The 21,557-nt window shown below is 40.3% G+C and overlaps 1 protein-coding gene across 1 annotated transcript in view; it reads left to right on the forward strand.

Moving 5' to 3' along the window:
• khdrbs3 (KH domain containing, RNA binding, signal transduction associated 3) overlaps positions 1-21,557 on the forward strand; it is a gene marked incomplete at both ends in the record, with an annotated part of 120,062 nt that overhangs the window by 86,109 nt on the left and 12,396 nt on the right. The window contains 2 exons of the mRNA XM_083900047.1: positions 3,044-3,227; positions 15,407-15,495. Of these exons, the coding sequence (XP_083756173.1) occupies positions 3,044-3,227; positions 15,407-15,495 (273 nt within the window). The remainder of the gene's footprint in view (positions 1-3,043; positions 3,228-15,406; positions 15,496-21,557) is intronic.

Below are 21,557 nucleotides of genomic sequence, written 5' to 3' on the forward strand. Positions count from 1 at the left end.
GCTAGAAGCCTGGTATTAGCTTGCAGTACAACCTTGAGTGTCGGAAAGGCGCCAAACTAATAAGATGTATTATTACTATTATTAATAATATCTTTGGTAGTAATACTGCATCCAGGTGGAAGAGTCTGATTCCTGCATTCTCCTGAACGGCCACCAGGTGGTCACTCTTGGAATTTCTCTCACTTTGAGCTAAAAAACAAACAAACAAAAAACTATGTATGACAATGCGTTTCCTATGAATTCTTCAAATCCAACATAGTCCGATGCTCAAATAGCGTCTTTTAAGCCGCACAGCTAATAGCAAAAAGGCGCCAAACTAATAAGAATTATCGTTCAAACAATACCAAAAAGACTCAAAAACAGGATGCATTTGTCGTAGAATAAGCGGCTAACGGTAAATACATGTACCATTATGCAGTGACTAGTGTCAATAAACATTAGCGACGCTGAGCCACTTTTGTATTTAAGTCTTTATATGCAAATGAGCCCACGCTCACCTCCCTTCTATCCCACGCTAATTCCTTCTCCTCCGAGACCAAACAAGACTACAAATAAACACACTCGCGGTCATTAGACGACGTTAGCGCTCGGCTGTATTGACGCTGTGCACTAAAAAGAGGAAAAAACAAATAAACTCAGAGTATTGTTTGTTCTTTTGGAGTTTGAAAAAACAAAAAACGCACTTCTTTCATCAGATTTTCTGATAAACAAGGTCACAGCGAGTCGCTGTTTGTTCCGAGTCGGAATAGAAACCGCGCGGTAAATTAGCATTTACCTAACGTTCCCACGGGCTCCTGCACGGGGAAGTAGAATATAGATTTGGTCCAAATGCTTGATGTGGATTAGCATCGCAGCATCAGACGTCACCTGACTCCACTTTGACTTGAAGCTGAACAAACTGTCTTTTCCTCGGCTCGAGGTGTGGCCTCATTTCCCTATCAAGTAAACATCTATTCATCGCTGTCCTCGTTATTCAGAAAATTAGACGTTTCCTTCTACCTTCTGACGTTGTGCGGTGCTGCACAGATGAAATGACCTGGAGAGCCGTTCAGCTGCTGCTTCAGATCATTTAACTGCTTTTTTTAAAGGAAAGCTCAGTTGAAATGACATTTTCCACCAAAAACCACCACAAGGTCACGGTGCCTTTGATTCCCCCCCGGAGCAGCTCCGCACCGCCTCCGTTTCCATGACACAGCAGCTTCCACTGTGCGGGGTTTTTGGTGTTAATTTGTGGAGATGACCGTACAGATCAGTATCTGTGTCTCTGTGAAGGACCGGGTTTGTTTACTTTGACATTGGAGGCTGCAGAACTCTGCAGAACTCTGAAGAGCTGCCATGTTTGCCGTATAGGGTCCGCGGGGGTGTTAACGTACGATAAGATTTGCAATATTGATAATGTCCTGTTGACAAGTGTGTGGAAATCAATACCTTTAAGGCACTCACATAGTGATACGTCAACACGTCAACAAAGAAGGAAGAAAGTGCAGGGTTTGCATTCTTGACTTTACCCTCAACCCTGTATAATCCCTACAGGCATAAGGCGTCATGAACTCACTTATCAAGATTTTCTATCTTATCCTTTAGGGATGCACAAAAAAGTATTGTCCCATTCTGCAGGACCATGTTTAAAATCACGTAGCCCTACTATCCTTATGACTCTATGTAAAGCTGTTTTTTTTTTTTGTTTTTCATCACATTGACAAACACACAACAGTGTAAAGCATCAATCACTAAACAGCCAGAAGCATCTTCATCTACATTTTCCTTCATCGACAACAAAGCAATCACAAGAAATGTGTGCTATTTAAAAAAAATAAAATAAAAAAAATAAGTAATGGATGTGAGTGACTCACTCCATTCTCGACAGGAGGAAAAACCTCAACTTCCATCATCTCTGTCCACCCACACACACACACACACACATTCTTGTACTTACTGCATACTGAGGACTGGGTTGCTGACAAAGTGAGGACCAGCATTTCCACTTTATAAATCAACACAATTACAAATATCTACTTCATGAATGACATCTATATAGGACTACTGGTTGCAGTACCATAAAATGTCTGCAGGTGGAGCCCCCTTTTTTTTTTTTTGGTCCAAAATTGTACAAAAACATCATACTTATACTATGTCGCCCAAAATTTGAAAAAAAAAATTGACCCAAAATTTTGGGTCCAAAATTTGACAAAAACGTCATACTATACTGTCGTCCAAAATTTGAAAAAAAAATTGACCCAGAATTTGAAAAAAAAATTTGACCCAAAATTTGAAAAAAACAATTTGACCCACACCATTTTGGGTCCAGAATTTGACCCAAAATTGTTGGTCCAAATTTTTGACAAATTGAGTATAGCATGTTATAGCAACCTAAGGAAGTGAATTTGAAAAAAATATTTTACCCAAAATTTGAAAAAAAAAATTGACCCAAAATTTGAAAAAAAAAAATTGACCCAAAATTAAAAAAAAAAATAATTGACCCAAAATTAGAAAAAAAAAATTGACCCAAAATTAGAAAATAAAATTTGAAAAAAAAAATTGACCAAAAATTTTTGGTCCAAATTTTTGACAAATTGAGTATAGCATGTTACAGCAACCTAAGGAAGTGATTTCAATGAAAACAAAGTGAGGACCGGCCAAAATGTCCTCACTCCGTAAAAATGACCTCACATTGTTGGTTAAAAACCCTCACTGGTCCTCAGTATGCCGCAAGTACAAGAACACACACACATATATATATAACCTGACTGAATGTGTCTGATGTAGGAAATCATTTCATGGAGTGGAAGTGGAAGCAGAAGAGCTATAAACATAATAAACTGCAGCACCTCATCATGAAGACAAGGCGTATAGAGTGGACACCTCCATGTCACTGTAATGTTGTCATTTCAACATGGTTTCTGACTCGTCTGGATGTCTCTGCATCTTATTTGTGACTCTTTCCTCGCTTTAATTAACAGAATATGTTCAAACATAAAAGTTGTTTTTTTTGCTCTTTCATCTCAACCTGCTGCGGATGTTTGTGTCTTTCCCCGTGTGTCAGGAGTCGAGGAGGAGTTCCTTCCCTGCACGCGGCAGTGCCCCGAGGGGCAGCGCCCAGAGGAGGAGCCCCCCTCAGCCGGCCTCCGTCCTCCAGAGCCAGGGGGGTACAGAGGGCCAGAGGGGCCCCACCAGCTGCTGGGTACCGGCCGGCTCCTCCCCTCGTCCAGGACACGTACGGAGAATATGTGAGTGTGTGAAAAATATCCTGGTAGAAAATCCACTTTACAGTCAGCGGAGTGAATCTCTGAAGGGATTTTCTATTCTTATCTCCATCGCATTATCGTTTTCTCTCTGACGGTTAACATTTCTCTGAGCTCGTCGTCTGTGACGGAGCTAATTCTTAGAGATTTTCTCTGCCGAGAACTCTGTCTTTTACTTTAAATATACTGTATTTTACAGCATCACAGAAAGACAGAAGTCGCAAACGTGCTAGCTTGATTTGACCCGTTCTGAATTTCTCTTGAAAGACCTCTCTGACGCGATTGCTTCATAGATCTGGTGCAGACAGATGTCGTCACGGGCTTAAGCTAATTCATGAATTGTTAAACTTCCCCAGTTTAAATTCACGCAGCATTCAAATAGATCATCAGAAATGCTAAAAATGAGCGTTTGAGTGAGTTTGGTGAATAATAAACAGGGTAAAGAACGGAATACGGCTCATGAAGGTAATCCCTAAATCCATAAAGCTAATCCCTGTTAATCAATGTAAATCCCTTTTTGACTGACATAATATGAGTTTGTTTTCTTTGAATTGTTGTTGTATAATTGATAACTCTTACACTAAAAGAGCTGGAACTCAATGACACTTATATCAGTAAAGCTGGTAAAGCAGCATTAAATTAGCAGCTACGGCAGCAGCTAAGGTAGCAGCCAAAGAAGCAGCTACAGACGTGGCTAAAGTAGCCGCTACAGATGCATCTACAGTAGCAGCAAAAGTAGCAGCTACAGACGCAACTACAGTAGCTGCTAAAGTAGCAGCTACAGACGCAACTACAGTAGCGGCTAAAGTAGCAGCTACAGCTGCATCTACAGCTGCATCTACAGTAGCGGCTAAAGTAGCAGCTACAGACGCATCTACAGTAGCGGCTTAAGTAGCAGCTACAGTAGCGGCTAAAGTAGCAGCTACAGACGCATCCACAGTAGCAGCTAAAGAAGCAGCTACAGACGCATCTGCAGTAGCGGCTAAAGTAGCAGCTACAGACGCAGCTAAAGTATCAATATCAATGTAAATCCCTTTTTGACTGACATAATATGAGTTTGTTTTCTTTGAATTGTTGTTGTATAATTGATGACTCGTACACTAAGAGAGCTGGAACTGTGAAATGACACTTATTCCAGTAAAGCTTGTTATATAACGTAATATAACACAATGACAAGGATTTAGTCTTAGAGACATTGAAATGACTTCCTTTCGGTCACCACGTACCCAGTTTGGATGCAGTCCGCGTCCGTTTCCATCCTGATCAATAAGAAACGATGCCACCTCCAGAGTTTAACGGTCTCGTTCGTCTTTAGAGTCCCATCATGCATTTTTAAATCCTCTTCGTAGTGATCGCAAAACCTCGTAGCACAGCATCGTCCACAGTCGCCATCGTCTCCGACCAAACCTGGGAGAATCAATACATAAGAAAACAACGTCAGGCTTTAAAACGTCCAAAGATTACCTATGATAGTTATTTTGATGGTTGTAAATGTCAGACCCTATAAAACTGCACAATGAGCACAACAAAATGCCAATTTCAACGATCCAAAGTTAGCTATTGAGCAACGCTGAACAGTCCAACATATTTAGTTGTTTGTTCGTTGAGATCAGGGGTTTCCAACAAGTAGCTCGCGAGCTACCAGTTGCTCCCAGTTCCTTTCCAAGTAGCTCGCCAAAGGGTTAAATAATCCAACATAAACCCGCTTACATTTTTATCCAATCCCCCCCATCAAGCTCATTCAGTTAGCAAGTAAAGTAGCTCTCAGAAGAACCCTGGTCCGGATTCATCAAGGAATTGAGTGTGAATTTATCATTAAAGTTGCTATTGAGATCTGGTTTTATATAGTGCTGTCAAATGTTAACGCGTCAACGGCGTTTAACGGCGTTAGCGCACGGCACGCTTCCATGACGACTGACCGGAAAAAGACGCGTCATGTTTACATGACTCCGGATTGTCAAAATAAGTCTATAAAGTAACGGAGGCACATATACGCAGTACACAGGTACGCTAGTCATTTGTGGCGCTGCTCTTTTCCTTAATAAACAGACCGCTCCAGTTACACTGTAGGCGCACTAACGGTGCTAAAAGGAGCTAATGCAGCTAACAAAGCTAACTGGTAAACGGTGCCTGGACTCCGGTGTCGCGGCATGTAAACATAACGTCATACACGTCTATTTCCGGTTAGTCGTCATGAAAACGTGTCGTGCGTTAACATGCGTTAACGCGCATTAACGTGCATTAACCTTTTTCACAGCACTAGTTTTATAGCTTTCATGTCGTCAGTCTTTAGGGAACCTGGCTGTAATATCAACAGCTGCAAAAGACAAATATATTTTATTATAGTATTATAGTCCCAATCGAAAGGAGCTGCTGGATGTCCTCCTTTGTAGTCTGTTGTGCACCACTCCCATTACAAGGCCATTGGGCACAGCACACAAGTAAAATACTGTTCTCCGTGAAAACCCAAGCCTGATCCAGGACTTTTACCAGTCCAAACCATAGTGAACTGTACCACGATGGAAAAATAGCTTCAGAATTAGCGGCGTGAGAGCGACTCTCGCCGCACCGTCAGAGCAAGTTTCCTCAGGAATCCAACATCCACATCGCATATTCACCAGATAGAAGGTGGTAAATTGCACCCCCCCCCCCAACAGCCTACACCTAATCACATGTGACAGGTTTATTCAGAGGTTGCGGTTCAGATGCACGGAGGTCGTAGAGAACGACTTCTCCACCAGCTGTTTCGCATCATTGTCGCCGTTGTAAACTGCACCTGTGTACTCGAGTAAAGGGGGGAGGATGAGGAGGGAAGACCCCCAAAGCCTCTGCCAGATGATAAATCTAACAACGCTGCTGCAAATTAGAAGCCGAATGAGTTATCTGAATACTCCATCACCATCCCAGGACAAGTGTTCTCCATCGAGTGCTAACAAATAGGCTCTTGTATTCATCAGCGAGATGACAAAGTGATGCCTCGTCTTCGCGTGTTGTTGCCTTCATTTATCACTGCTTAGCGTCCGCTCATGCGTGTTCGCGGCCGTTCTCCACTCTTTTTTTTTTCTCCGGTGAGGAATTTTCACTCCTCAGGACATCGTAACACAACATATGGACACAGTGTTTTTTTATCTCAACATAATCCACCCCTGGTTTTAAAGCCTGGAGATGTATCTCGCTATCAAATGACCCTGAATCCATTTGTTAGCAAACACTAGAACATAAATGCTATTACTCCGTGAGCCGTTCTTGGCAGCTCCCGTTTTTTTATGACTGCGGTTCAAATCTTATTTCACGTAATTCATTCGGTGCGCGGAGATCTGATGTCTTGTTACCTGCGGCTAATCCCATCGGAGAGGAATTAAGTGCTGTGTTCTGTTTGAACACGGCGAATGTGGGGAAACTGATCAGGAGAATCAACATATGAAACTTCACTTTAGCTCACTGCTAAATCCAGAGCTAGACTTTTGTTTCTGTTTGATTACTAAATTAATTAAATTAGCAGCTATGGCAGCAGCTAAAGAAGCAGCTACAGACACAGCTAAAGTAGCAGCTACGGCAGCAGCTACAGTAGCAGCTACAGACGCAGCTAGTAGCAGCTACAGACGCAGCTAGTAGCAGCTACAGACGCAGCTAGTAGCAGCTAGAGACGCATCTACTGATGCAGTTAAAGTAGCAGCTACAGACACATCTACCGACATAGCTAAAGTAGCAGCTACAGACGCATCCGAAGTAGCAGCTAAAGAAGCAGCTGAAGTAGCAGCTACAGACACAGCTAAAGTGGCAGCTACAGACACAGCTAAAGTAGCAGCTACAGACGCAGCTAAACAAGCAACTAAGGTAGCAGTTAAAGAAGCAGCTACAGATGCAGCTAAAGAAGCAGCTACAGACGCAGCTAAGGTAGCAGCTAAAGAAGCAGCTACAGTAGCAGCTACAAACACAGCTAAAGTAGCAGCTACAGACACAGCTGAAGAAGCAGCTACAGAAGCAGCTAAAGTAGCAGCTACAGACGCAGCTAAACAAGCAGCTAATGTAGCAGTTAAAGAAGCAGCTACAGATACAGCTAAAGAAGCAGCTACAGTAGCAGCTACAAACACAGCTAAAGAAGCAGCTATAGTAGCAGCTAAAGTAGCAGCTAAAGAAGCAGCTAAAGTAGCACGATGACTCGATTAATCAAGAAAATAAACGTTAGTTGCAGTTCTCGTGGAGGCTTAACGCCACAGAAACCTTCACATGCTAATAAGCACATGGGTAAAATCCTCTACACACAATAATCCATTGTAGCGTTTAATGGGTCCTTGAAATAACAAAAAAGATCCATACGTTCTCTGTGGCGCTGTCCTTAACCTAAATAGGTAATAATATTCCATATACAGTCATAAAGAAGCTGCTTCTCACCATCAGACAATGTCAATAAAGAAATAATAAAGGGTCAAAAACCTTATGACTCACAGGAGAAAATGTAATTATCTTTTTCTGTGTGGCAAATGTTTCCTATAGAAAAAGAAAGAATCTCTAATTGCTTATTCATTTCGTGTCTGAAAGGAGCCGTAATTTGTTTTCGTCTTGGAAAAATATATATATTTATATTTTCCTCTACTTTAGCCATAGAATGACATTGACATAACATAACACAGCCAATGAATCGACTTGTGTTGCTGTGGATTATTCACACTCAATCCACCCGAATCCCATTAATGCTGTGATCTGCCTGATGAACCATACTTTAATTTACATTAAAATAAAAAAATAAAAAAAAAGGTTTTAACATATAAAAAGAGAAGAATAAAAGTTTAGTGCAGATATTCATGGATGAACCCCACAAACTTCTCCTTCTTCCTGACTCTTTCTGGTCAAACTTTTGGCGATTTCTCTTATTATTTTGCGTCTTTATGAATGAAAACTATGAGTTTTTAAGGAATTAAAGCATCGTTTCTGATTGTTTCAGCTTCTAAATCTGTGTTAACAGATAAAACAGTTTTTTTTAGCAGTGAAATTCACTTCTGCAATTTTTTGTGGCTGCTGCTTTGTGTTTTCAGTGGAGCTGAAACTAAGGATTATTTCCATCCATCAATCCATTAATCGAGTAATCGTCAGAAAACTATAAAAAAAACCTGGAAATAACGAGGTTCTTGAACGTCTTGTTTTTGTCCACGAACCAAGATGATTCAGTGTTTAAAGGCGCCATATGTTAGAATGTGGCCAAAAGCGGTTACTACACTCAAATTGAAAACACCGAGGTCTTTTAGGTTTCGTTTTCTGACGTAACTGGCAACCCGTGGTTGCTCGGCAGCTGAGACTCTACTGACTGCAATGATTGGTAGACGGCGGTAGGTGGCGCCACATGATAAAACGTGATTTGCGGTCCGCAAAAGATTTTTTTAACGCAAATATTTTGTCCGTACTGTTGTTGTTGTTGGTGAGTTCAGTTTGTTATATGAACATTATTCCTGAATCTCTGTGACATATTAAGAGGATTTTATGGCCATTTGCTTTAGATTTATCACATAATGCACCTTTAATGATTTCTTATTTTCATTTATGGAGCAAAGGAACCAGAAAATATTCACATTTAAGAAGCTAAAACAGTCAGAAATCTTTACGAGACCAACAGTGTTGTGCGGAGGCTTCATCAGCACTGAAATAGTTGAATTTTAAAGATCAACACTGTGTGTACTTTGTGGATCAGTGGAATGGACAAATTCAAATGAGATGCACATATTTATGAGTTACAGTGTGAGAAAGGCCTCGACCCCACGACTCTGCACAGTGTTAGCAAACACAGGTCAAATACAGTCAATTGCGTGTCAGTTCCATTGCAGATTCAGATTCTAACCCCGGCAGAAGGGAAACAAGAGCTTATTGAAAAGCAAAGATCAGGAGAATCAAAAGCAGAGGTGGTAAAATAAGACGATGGTGTTGGGGGGTGAAAAAAAGGCAGAAAACATTTGTCAAGCGTAAACGCAGCAGCAGCAGCAGAGTCTCCATACTTCAACTTGATGCATGGAGGCCAACTCTCTGGCATCCGCACGCTCGTGATAACACGACGAAAAAAAAAAAAACTCCTTCCTCGGAAAATACGCTGGCAAGAAAAGCTGAATAAATGACACGGAGATTCTCCGAGAGACTGGAGTACAGGACGATCGTTGTTTTTGCCTTTAATCTGCGAGGTTTTGGCTCAGACGTACGGAGGCGATGTCTTTGTCTTTGAGCAGATGGTGTCGTAATTGAATCATCTGGGAGGAAACGAGGCCGTTTCCCTGCTTTCTTCGGCGACACCTTTGAGTTCTCTCTCATCAGAGAGTCACAATCCCAGCGTAACACGACGCTCTTTTCTTGATTTTGTTTTATTCCTTCAACCAAAATTCAATTCAATTCAATTTCTGCCGGCAAAAAACCCCCCCAAGAGTCACTTTACCAGAATCAATGCATCAATCGTCACACGTCCGTCAGTCTAGAGTGAAAATGACAGCGGTGAATAAAAGAATGTTGAAGTCGAAACTGCTAATAATAATAAAATAAGAGGATAAATGAATAAAGTCCTGCTCAGTGTTTATTGATCTTGCTGCTGTAAATAATTAAATAAATCGAACACAAAGACTTCAAATTAAACTGACAGAAGGTGGTTCGCACTCTGGCCTTTTTTGCAGGTCGGAACAATACGGAATTACATTTGTGTCAATATTATCAACAAAGATTTAACAAAATATCAATTTAATCTTTCGAAATTAATGTATTTTGTTTGTTTGAAAATAGACTTTCTTTTTGTTTAGCAATGATCGCAATTTAGCCCCAAACTTGTTGTTTTTCGCTCCCTGTTTTTTTTTTTTTGTCTACAATCTTGTCCATGGGCGGAGCTTAGGAGGCTGCCTCCTGATTGGCTACTGAGCTTAATGGACAAGAAGTAAACTCGTTTCGTAAAATACATCAAATACGCATATTCACCATTAACTGGGTAGACGCATATAAGTCGCACACTAGCCCTTTATTAGTAAATATTAAGCACGTATTAACACCTTATGTAGGAAAAATCTTAATTCATGTCGTCACAGAGGGAGAATAATGTAATTATGTAGAATAAGGTGTCAGTATGTGCTTAGTGATTGCTAATAAAGGGCTAGTACGCTACTTATAAATGTTAGCAAGCACCTCTTCTAAAGTGTTACGGAATTATGTTTGTGTCTTAATTCCACGACAAGGTACTTGGAATAACGTTTGTCAGATTATAATTGAGATATTTTACGAACAGCGACTCCAAATCTGTGTCTTCTGGTCCATTGAGCTCAGTAGCCAATCAGCAGGCAGCATCCTAAGCCCCGCCCACTGACAAGATTGCAAACAAAAATAAACAGGGAGCAAAAAAGAATACGTGTGGAGTGAAATTGCGATCATTGCAAGACAAAAAAAAGTGTATTTTCGAGCGAATAAACTACAGTAAATTTGGATGATTAAATCAATATTTTGTCAATAAATTATTTATTTATTTATGTTAAGTGTCGGTCGCTTTGATAATATTGACACAAATCTAATTCCGTGTTTTTCCGACCTGCACTGCAAAAACCTAAATATATGCTAGTTAGCACCGAGTCGATGATGAATATCGTTAGCCTGATAGCATAGTTGCCCAAGTCAAAAAACACATTTCTTAGCAAGCACGCTGGTAAAGTTAGGCAAATAGCACAATTACCAAAAAAAGTGACTTAGGCTATTTATGCTATTAGGCTAACGATGTGTGTTACCCATAATTCCACAGAGCGAGGAGGGCTTTTCTGTATTACTCTCTAAATTGACCGTAAGTTGTTAATAATAATAAAGTAGTAGAAGTGGAATATTTGAGGTAAATTGGTGAGTTATTGTAGCCGTTTCTGTTCATCGCGACCCTGAATTATCTCTGAAATTGTCTCTTTTAAAGACAAAAAACACACACAATACACAGCTGTGCAGCGCTGCTGCCGGATTAAGAACAACAACAGCGTGTGTGTGTGTGTGTGTGTGTGTGTGTGTGTGTGTGTGTGTGTGCGCGCAGGGAGCAGCAGATCCAGTGCTCTGGGCGTCGGTGTCGTCCTATCTGTTACAGCGGTTATTGTCGAGCACAGTGGAGCGGCTGTGATAGCGCTGTTGTAACACGCAGTGCCAGAGCCTCGTGTTAGTGCTCTGTGGCCTCAGAGGCCAAGTCCTTATCTTTGAACAACACGCCTCTCAGCTATCCACTGGCATACAAATGAAAGACTCACTTAGAGGCTGATCCCTCCTCCTCCTCCTCCTCCTCCTCCTCCTCCTCCTCCTCCTCCTCCTCACTAATCCTGTTGCAGCGTTGTCGTCGTTATTGCGCTCTCGCAGATATTGCGAATAAACGACGCGGGGCGGAAAAGCCTCGTGTGTCGTATAAATCACTTTAACCCTAGAACGCGATTATCGCTCAAATTCAAAACGCCGTCACTAACGCCGGGTGATTTTTACCCGATAAGATAACAAATAAACCCAACTTTGTCATCAAAATATATCAAAACATGACAAATTTGAGTCATGTTCTTTTATTTTAAAAATGAAAGAAAAGCATCACGAGGGGACTAAATATATAAAAATGCTCCAAAATTACTGGAAAATGAGGAATTTGGGAACAAAAAATTCGAAGATGAAAACTTGGTTTTTTATGAAAATGACATAAATGCACTTGGTCGAGGTGAAAACCAGCCGTCAATGGTGTTCTAGGTGTTAAATGTGAGTTCTATTTATGAGTTATTTGAGATGAAATAATATAAATATAAATGAAGAGAACAGCATGTCGTCATTAGACCTGGACGTCTGAGACAAAGCTATGATGATTGTTCCCTAATGTAATATCACGCTTTATACATTAAAACCATGTCGTGTGTGGGTGAGTCCATTCCTCATCGTCGTACATGAAGTTCATCATATAACAATTCCATTTTCATTAAAAAAAATGGTTTAAAGTCACAAATAAAATACGGAAACAATGTGAATTTACGTTCACAACATGGTTCCTCCATCTTCTGCTTATATCAATATGTCTTCCCTTTATTTATGATAATTCAATATAAACAAACATTTCATTGACTCCTCTGCGTTAACGCTGTGTTAACCTCAGTCGGAGTCTTTTAGTTGAAGCTTCCTCAGAAGTTTCTCGGCTTCAAAGGCTTCAGCTGTGACTTTGAGCAAACTGTGTTGTTGATGTTGTTGTTTATTGTTGTTTCCACCACTTTAAGAGCGTTAACACTTCATATATCAACTAGAGTCTCAGTCTGTTTGTGTCTTTCAGGAAAAACATCTCTGTGTAACCTTTGTTATAACTAATAAACAACAACAACAACACAGTCATTTGATGATACTGCAGATTCATATTTGATGAACTTAGAAAGAATGACGTTCTCAAACGTCTCGTTTTGTCCAAAACAACAAAAATGACTCTGTTTTAATCATTTCTTTGTTACGTGGAGCAAAGAAACCAGGAAAATAGTCACATTTAAGAAGCTGGAGAATCTGAAAACTTGCTTTAATTCCTTAAAAACACAAACAAGTTGACCATTCATTTAGTAATCGATCAATAATCCATTAAGTCGTATTTCATTATACTGTACGACAGGTCGTATATATATGTATATATACATATATATGTATATACATACATATATCTATATATCTATACGTATATATACGTGTATATATACGTGTATATATACGTATATACGTATACACATATATACGTATACACACATATATACGTATACACATATATATACATATATACGTATACACATATAAACATATACACATATATATACACACATATATACATATACACATACACATATATATACATATACACATATATATACGTATACACATATATATACGTATACACATATATATACATATAGACACATATATATACATATATACATATACACACATATATATACATAAATATACATATACACATATATACATATAAACATATACACATATATACATATACACATATATACATATACACATATATATATATACATATACACATACATATACATACATATAAAAATATATATATACATATATACACATATATATATAAAATGTCAAACAACGGTATTATATACATATATATATACATATACATACGTACATGTACATATACAGTATATGTATATACACATATATACATAAATATATATATACATAAATACATATACATACAGTATATATATACACAAATATATGTATATATATATAAATATATATGTATACAGTATATATATATATATATATATATATATATATATATATATTATGTGTGTATGTGCAGTTGTGTCTCACACACTTAGTGGAGGATTAAAGATAAAAGACTAAACTCAAACGCTGTCATTTGGCAAAATGTATGTTTCTAATCAGGATTTAGGGCCTGAATCATAATAATAATATTAATCTGAAATACGATGAGCACTTTCTTCTGCTGCTAAATCTTCATTTCAAACATGCAAATCAGGGCCAGATGGAATTAGCCAGGACTGGTGTGTGTGTGTGTGTGGGGGGGGGGGGATGGGGGGGTGGATCAGAGATGTGTCGCGAGGGGTCGACGCCTTTTGTGGAACATAAGTCCCATTTATGCCAAATTAGGACGGGTGCGGCACTGGTTCTCTTTGATGTGGGTCTTGGCAGGAGGCCCCGGCTGTGGTGAGGGGGATGTGAGAGACGAACACAAGCAGATGTTCAAGGCTCGAGCTTTGAGGTGCTGATGAAACGTAGACCCAGCACCAGTCTTTACATCCCACCGTCAGGTCTTCGACACGGAGACGAGGGCAGCGGCGGCGGCTGAGGTTTCCTCCGTCGCGCTGCTTCCGCGGAGTCTGCTCGACTGACGTGAAGCGATTTGACCTACATCTGTCTGTGCCACGGAGGCTTCGGTGCGTCGCCGAAACAACGTGATGGATGGTATAAAAGACGATAAAGCGCCAACCCCACACGCTCTCGGTCATTCCTTCCACGTTCCATGTCCGCGGAGAGACGTTTAGTGTCGCCACAAATGGTCGCGGTTCCGTTCGTACTAATCCAAAAGGTCCTTGTCGCGCATACTCAATCTCACATTCTACTCCGGTTCACCCTCCATTTATTTGCCCTTGTATGCAGACCTCTCATAACCTCGACCAAGTTTCCCCGGTTATCGTTTCCTTCATCGTCTCCTTTTGACCAAAGTAAAAAAAAACACAAACGCCACAGACTGGACAACGTGGAGAAGCCAAAACTTGCATCACGTGGTCCCTAGTTGACATGGAAAGTCCCAGCGTTTACCTTAAACCCACGATATCCTTCTGCACTTAGCTTATTCCAGTGTTTCCCCAACCCTGGTCCTCAGGGAACACTGCCCTGCCATGTTTTAGATGTTGCCCTGCTCCAAAAATGATTCAAATTAATCAGCTCAGTCAGCTCATCATCAAGCTCTACAGAAGCCTGATAACGAATTTTTGTCAATTAATTTTTTTTGTTATATTTCAACTTTTTTTTTTTTCAACTTTTCTAACCCATTTTTTTAATTTAATGTTTCAATTAAAAAAAAAAATTAATTTCAATTTTTTTTTTTTTTTTTTTTTTTTTAATGTTATATTTCAACTTTTGTTAAAAAAAAAATCAAAAGTGTTAACTTTTGTCAGTGTTTCTTTTCAGTGTTTCAACTTAAAAAAAAAAAATCAAAAATGTAATGTTTCAACTTTTGTTATTTATTTATTGCAAAAATGTAATGTTTCATCTGAATCAGGTGTTTTTGGAGCAGGGCAACATCTAAAACATGGCAGGGCAGAGTTCCCTGAGGACCAGGGTTGGGAAACACTGGCTTTTTCTGTATAGACAACATCACGGAGAGCAGAGAAACCCAACAATTGACACAATGAGCAAACACTAAAGGCAATCAGTGGTGAGAGGATAAAAAATCCCTTTTCACAGAAGAAGAAAATCTCTGACAGAACCAGACTCAAAGAGGTGCGGCCATGTGCCTAGACAGGTTGGGGTGAAAGGAAAAATGATGAGCTAGAGACTCTTTAGTAAGTCGCGTCTGCTTCAATGTAAATGTAAAATACTCTAAATACAGTTTGTTACGATGCACAGTCCATTTTCCTTCTGTAAACTCACTAATTTTTTTGTCTCCGCTCCTTCAGGAATACGACGACGACTACGGGACGGCGTACGACGACCAAGGATACGAATCGTACGACAACAACAACAACTACAGTAATCAAGGGCAAAAGTAAGTCAATCTTCCTCCTCTCACTCGAACCCGAAGCACCACATAAAACATACGAGGTTACTCGGCGAAAGTGAAATGATGCTAAAATGAGCCTCTCTTTACTTAAGGTTCAATTCAGGATGATTTAAGTTCAGCTGAGGGTTTACCTCGGTGTACACGTGTGTTTGTTTTGCTGCTAATTGCTCATTAGGAGTTGAGAATAATATGAGTTAATAAGGCTTCATTTTTGGGAGGTTAAAAGGTGGGAGTTTCTAAGGGTTTTGAGAACAGCTGGATTACGGAGTAATTTAAGATGGTTTTCTGCCTGGATTGGAACTCTACAGACGACTTTCCTTCATGTTAGTGATGGTTATTTTGTGGAGGGTGAAACGAGGCGTTCTGAGCGACCTTTCAGTCGAGCTTTGAGATTAACGTGGAATTCAGGGTCAGTGTTCGAGATCTTTAGTCATTTGTGAAGCAGTTTGACATCACATTACATGCTTTATCTCTGTTGTAATCACTATATATTATATTATATATACTGTGTGTATATATATATATATATATATATATATAAAAACTTAATTAACGGAGGGTCCTGCATGGCTAAATGCAGCATATTGATTTTCTAGCCACATTTTTCCAAATGACACGAGGTCAAAGGCTTTGCTTGGGTGCACGGTATTTATATACGCCGGCATGAGCCACTTCAAAGGATTCTAAAGGATTGTTGCTACATTTAGAGTCAAATATTTTAGTGTGTATTTGGCAGAAAATAAGAGGAAAGAAAAGAACAAAAACATTATTCCGTCTCTTGGCTCTTGTGAGTATATCGTGGTCAGTGTTTTGTTTGGTGGAGGCGTGAGGATGTATGTCACCGAGGCGTCGTCCATCTTTTCTACTATCTCTTTACTCGCTCTCTTTGTTTGGCCACATCTCACACACACACACACACACACACACACACACACACACACACACACACACACACACACACACACACACACACACACACACACACACACACACACACACACACACACACACACACACACACACACACACACACACACACACACACACATTCTTGTACTTGCTGCATACTGAGGACTGGGTTGCTGACAAAGTGTGGACCAGCATTTCCACTTTATAAATCAACACAAATCTACTTCATGAATGACATCTATATATCAAACTACTGGTTGCAGTACCATAAAATGTCTGCAGGTGGAGCCCCAGAGCAAAAAGGACTGGAAAACTTTTTTTTTTTTGGTCCAAAATTTTACAAAAACATCATACTTATACTATGTCGTCCAAAATTTGAAAAAAAAATTTGACCCAAAAATTTTGGTCCAAAAAACGCACTGTACCACATTGTGGGGACCACGTTCAGGACCGGGCATAATGTCCCCAAAATGAAAACTGTCCCCACAAAAAAGGTGTTATGCCGGGGGTGGGCCACACAAGCATAGAAAGACAAGAGCACACACACACACCTACATGTCTGTACCACATTGTGGGGACCACATTCAAAACCGGGCATAATGTCCCCACAAGGAAAAATGTCCCCAGGGAAAAGGTGTTATGCCGGGGGTGGTCCACACAAGCATAGAAAGACAAGAGCACACACACACTTACACTTGCACACACACGTCTGTACCACATTGTGGGGACCACGTTCAGGACCGGGCATAATGTCCCCAAAATGAAAACTGTCCCCACAAAAAAGGTGTTATGCCGGGGGTGGTCCACACAAGCATAGAAAGACAAAAGCACACACACACACACACATCTACATGTCTGTACCACATTGTGGGGACCACATTCAAAACCGGGCATAATGTCCCCACAAGGAAAAATGACCCTAAAGAAAATGTGTTTTGCCAGGGGGTGGTCCACACAAGCATAGAAAGACAAGAGCACACACACACTTACACTTGCACACACACGTCTGTACCACATTGTGGGGACCACGTTCAGGACCGGGCATAATGTCCCCAAAATGAAAACTGTCCCCACAAAAAAGGTGTTATGCCGGGGGTGGGCCACACAAGCATAGAAAGACAAGAGCACACACACACACACACACCTACATGTCTGTACCACATTGTGGGGACCACATTCAAAACCGGGCATAATGTCCCCACAAGGAAAAATGTCCCTAAAGAAAAGGTGTTTTGCCAGGGGGTGGTCCACACAAGCATAGAAAGACAAGAGCACACACACACACACACACTTACACTTGCACACACACGTCTGTACCACATTGTGGGGACCACGTTCAGGGTCTGCATAATGTCCCCACAAGGAAAAATGTCCCCACAAAAAAGGTCTTGTTCCAGTATTTCCAGGTCTACAGGGTTTTTTTTTTTATTTGTTATTTTTTATTACAGATAACATGATTTATGGATTACTATCAGGATTATTTTTTTAAAACACGAGACGAAAAGCGTTTCGGGCGCAAATTACAGACGGAAATCCCGTTGAAAACATGGTCGAGTTGAGCTGCGACTGACATTATCTGTTATTATACACGGCAAATTTTCAACATTTTTTCCGGCTGTAGATATGAAAATGTTTCTGTCAAAGTAGTTTTAGAGTAAATGATAATTGCACTGAGCAGAACAGAACACTGTGCTTCACTGGAGTCTCTCTCTCTCTCTTTCGCCCTCACAATCCCATTTAGCTCAGTGATGGACAAAGGTGCATTATTTTCAACCCAAGCCTGAAGTCACAGCAGGAACCAGCTGCTGCTGCTGCTGTGGGGCCTGGAGGGCTGTGTGTGTGTGTGTGTGTGTGTTCTTGTACTTGCAGAATACTGAGGACCAGTGAGGGGTTTTTAACCAACAAAGTGAGGTCATTTTTACGAAGTGAGGACATTTTGGCCGGTCCTCACCTTGTTTTCATTTAAATCCCTTCCTTAGGTTGTAAACAAGCTATACTCTGTTTTTAAAGCGGACCTAGACCGGAAGTTCCAATTAACGCTGTTTTTTTAGTGTGTATCTGCGTCATTACCTTGTTTAAGAAGCCCTGAAGGTTCTAAACAAACAGTTCAGCCACTGCTGAGAACGCTGTGTTTTATTGTAATCTCGGGCTCAGAGAGATCTCTGAAAATCCCGTAATAGTTACGTAAACACCGGTTCTCCGGAGCAGCAGATCGTCCTGCTCCGGGCACTAGTCCGGGCACATCCGGTTGCGTACATTGAACCACAGAAGAAGAATAACGTCCGTTGTGGAGGTGTTTTTCACGAGCGACAGTGTCTTCTGACTCTGGGTCTGACTCCGGGTCAAAGGTCGTCAAAGGGACTGCGGCGGGGAGTCGTGAAGAAGCTATTTTCAGTGCATCCACCGTTCCAGAGGGGGGAGCTGTGCTTCTGAGAGCTGGTGTGCTGAATAGTACTGGCCAATCACAAGACTCTGTCTTCTGGGTGAGAGAGTTGAGTCTGAAATATCGCGACTCTGGAACGGCGTCAGAAAAGACAGATTTCTGTCGGCTCGTTTACAGCAACTAGGAGGTTTTTGAGCATAAAAACAAGTTAATGTATGTAAGTAGACCTCCATAACTAACATATATGTGCAACAGGACCACTCTATGTGAGCTTTAACAGAGCTCCTCAATTTAGTACAAAATCCTGTTTTCCAGCCCCTGGTGCTTCACACACTTTTTCCTCAGGGGCGCCACCTGCAGACATTTTATGGTACTGCTGCACCTAGTAGTTCTTTATAGATGTCATTCATGAAGTAGATATTTGTAATTGTGTTGATTTAAAAAGTGGAAATGCTGGTCCTCACTTTGTCAACACTTTTACCCGGTCCTCAGTATGCAGGAAGTACAAGAATGTGTGTGTGTCTGTGTGTTCTTGTGGCATACTGAGGACCAGTGAGGGGTTTTTAACCAACAGAGTGAGGTCATTTTTACGAAGTGAGGACATTTTGGCCGGTCCTCACCTTGTTTACATTGAAATCACTTCCTTATGTTGTAAACATGATATACTCTGTTTTTAAGAGAGATCCTCAATTTAGAACAAAAATCTGTTTTCCAGCCACACACGTTTTCCTCAGGGGCTCCACCTGCAGACATGTTATGGTACTGCTGCACCCAGTAGTTATTTACAGATGTTATTCATGAAGTAGATGTTTGTAACTGTGTTAATGTATAAAGTGGGAAATGCTGGTCCTCACTTTGCCAGCACTTTTACCCGGTCCTCAGTATGCGGCAAGTACAAGAATGTGTGTGTGTGTGTGTTGGTGTGGCAACACAACTCTCTTAACAATGTTTCCCTCACAGCCTCAGGAGCTCCTCCTCCTCCTCCTCCTCCTCCTCCTCCTCCTCCTCCTCCTCCTCAGTCTGAGAGAGCTGTGGATTTCACTTGGCCGCCGGATAACAAGCAGAACAATTTACCGACTCTCTGTCGTGGTATTAGCCCGGTGGCTTTCTGCAGGAAGCAGGCCGACCATTTGTGAAGTGAACATAAGGCAGAAAATGTGGATTTATTATTTTATTTTTTTTCCCAGGCTGCAACAGTGCATGGATTTACTCACACCTTAATTAACTCAGTTATTATTATTGCTGGACGTCAGCTATCGGCTCGACAGCGGCTCAAAATGATTGGTTATCATTATAATATGACGACGACATGCTTGGGTAATTATTTAAATGATATTCAAGGTGCAAGGATTGTGGCTTTACCCTATATTTACCTTTATATCAAGAGGTTCTCAGCTGCCGATCACACAAAACAACGATATTTCTAACAATTGTCTCAACTTGTAAAAAGAATAGAAATCTCCATAAAACTATAAGATACTTTTTAAATGATGACCATAGATAGAGAGAGAAGAAGTGTCATTAACCTTTACAACACAACGTGCACTAATAGAGTGTCTTATATCCTTTTTTTAAGCACAACATATAGGCAAAACAAATCATTTTCATCAACTATTTAAACACAACTGATTGAATTTGTGAAATTTTCTTCACTTATTCTCGTTTTTTTGAACAAAAATGGTCTAATTTTGTGATTTCTGCACAATTACTGCTACTTTATATCACTAATTCATATCTGAATATGTGACCCATAAACACACGGCCCCAGGATGTCCATATAAGGAGTTGTGTATTATTCCCACGGCAAATTACCATGGGTACCATGATGGTTAAAGGCCTATATTATTATTTTAAAAAGAGATGTGTTATTTTTTCACTTAAAACTGGGATGTGTAGCTTTTAAACATAGACAAATTATTATGTTTTTTAAAGCCTGATTATGTGACCTATAAACAAACGGCCCCAGGATGTCCATATAAGGAGTTGTGCGTTATTCCCACGGCAAATTACCATGGGTAATGAGGGTTAAAGGCCTATATTATTATTTCAAATACAGAAGTTTGTTTTCTTATAGAAAATGTGCACTTAAAACTGGGATGTGTAGCTTTTAAATATAAACAAACTGTTGTCAAATTAGTTTAACACAAGTAACGGTTCCACACGACAAGTTTAAGACCATGAGTGGACAATCGTCATGTTTTTAAACAACTTTGGATTTGCCGCTGAGCATTATGAACTAAAAGTGATGTTTAATAGCCTGATAATGGCGTTACAGTGACTTAAAATGGTCGTATTAATGAAATGTGCACATAGTAATAGTAGATAAAGGCGCCATATGTAAGAATGTGGCCAAACACAGTTACGACATTCAAATTCAAAACACAGAGGTCTTTTAGGTTTCGTTTTCTGACGTAACTGGCAACCCGTGGTTGCTCGGCAGCTGGGACTCTACTGACTGCAATGATTGGTAGACGGCGGTAGGTGGCGCCACATGACGCCAAAACACGATTTCAAAACATAATCGTGATTTGCAGTCTGCAAAAATTTTTGTTTAATGCAAATATTTTGTCTGTACTGTTGTTGTTGGTGAGTTCAGTTTGTTATATGAACATTATTCCTGAGTCTCTGTGACATATTAGGAGGATTTTATGGCTAAGTTGCTTTAGATTTATTACATAATGCACCTTTAATATTGTATTGCAATATAATCTTCATGTTCTCTGTGTTAAAGTGACACACAGAACACTCTTTAGAG

Source organism: Microchirus variegatus (genome assembly GCF_963457635.1).
Source record: "Microchirus variegatus genome assembly, chromosome: 13".
NCBI lineage: Eukaryota > Metazoa > Chordata > Actinopteri > Pleuronectiformes > Soleidae > Microchirus > Microchirus variegatus.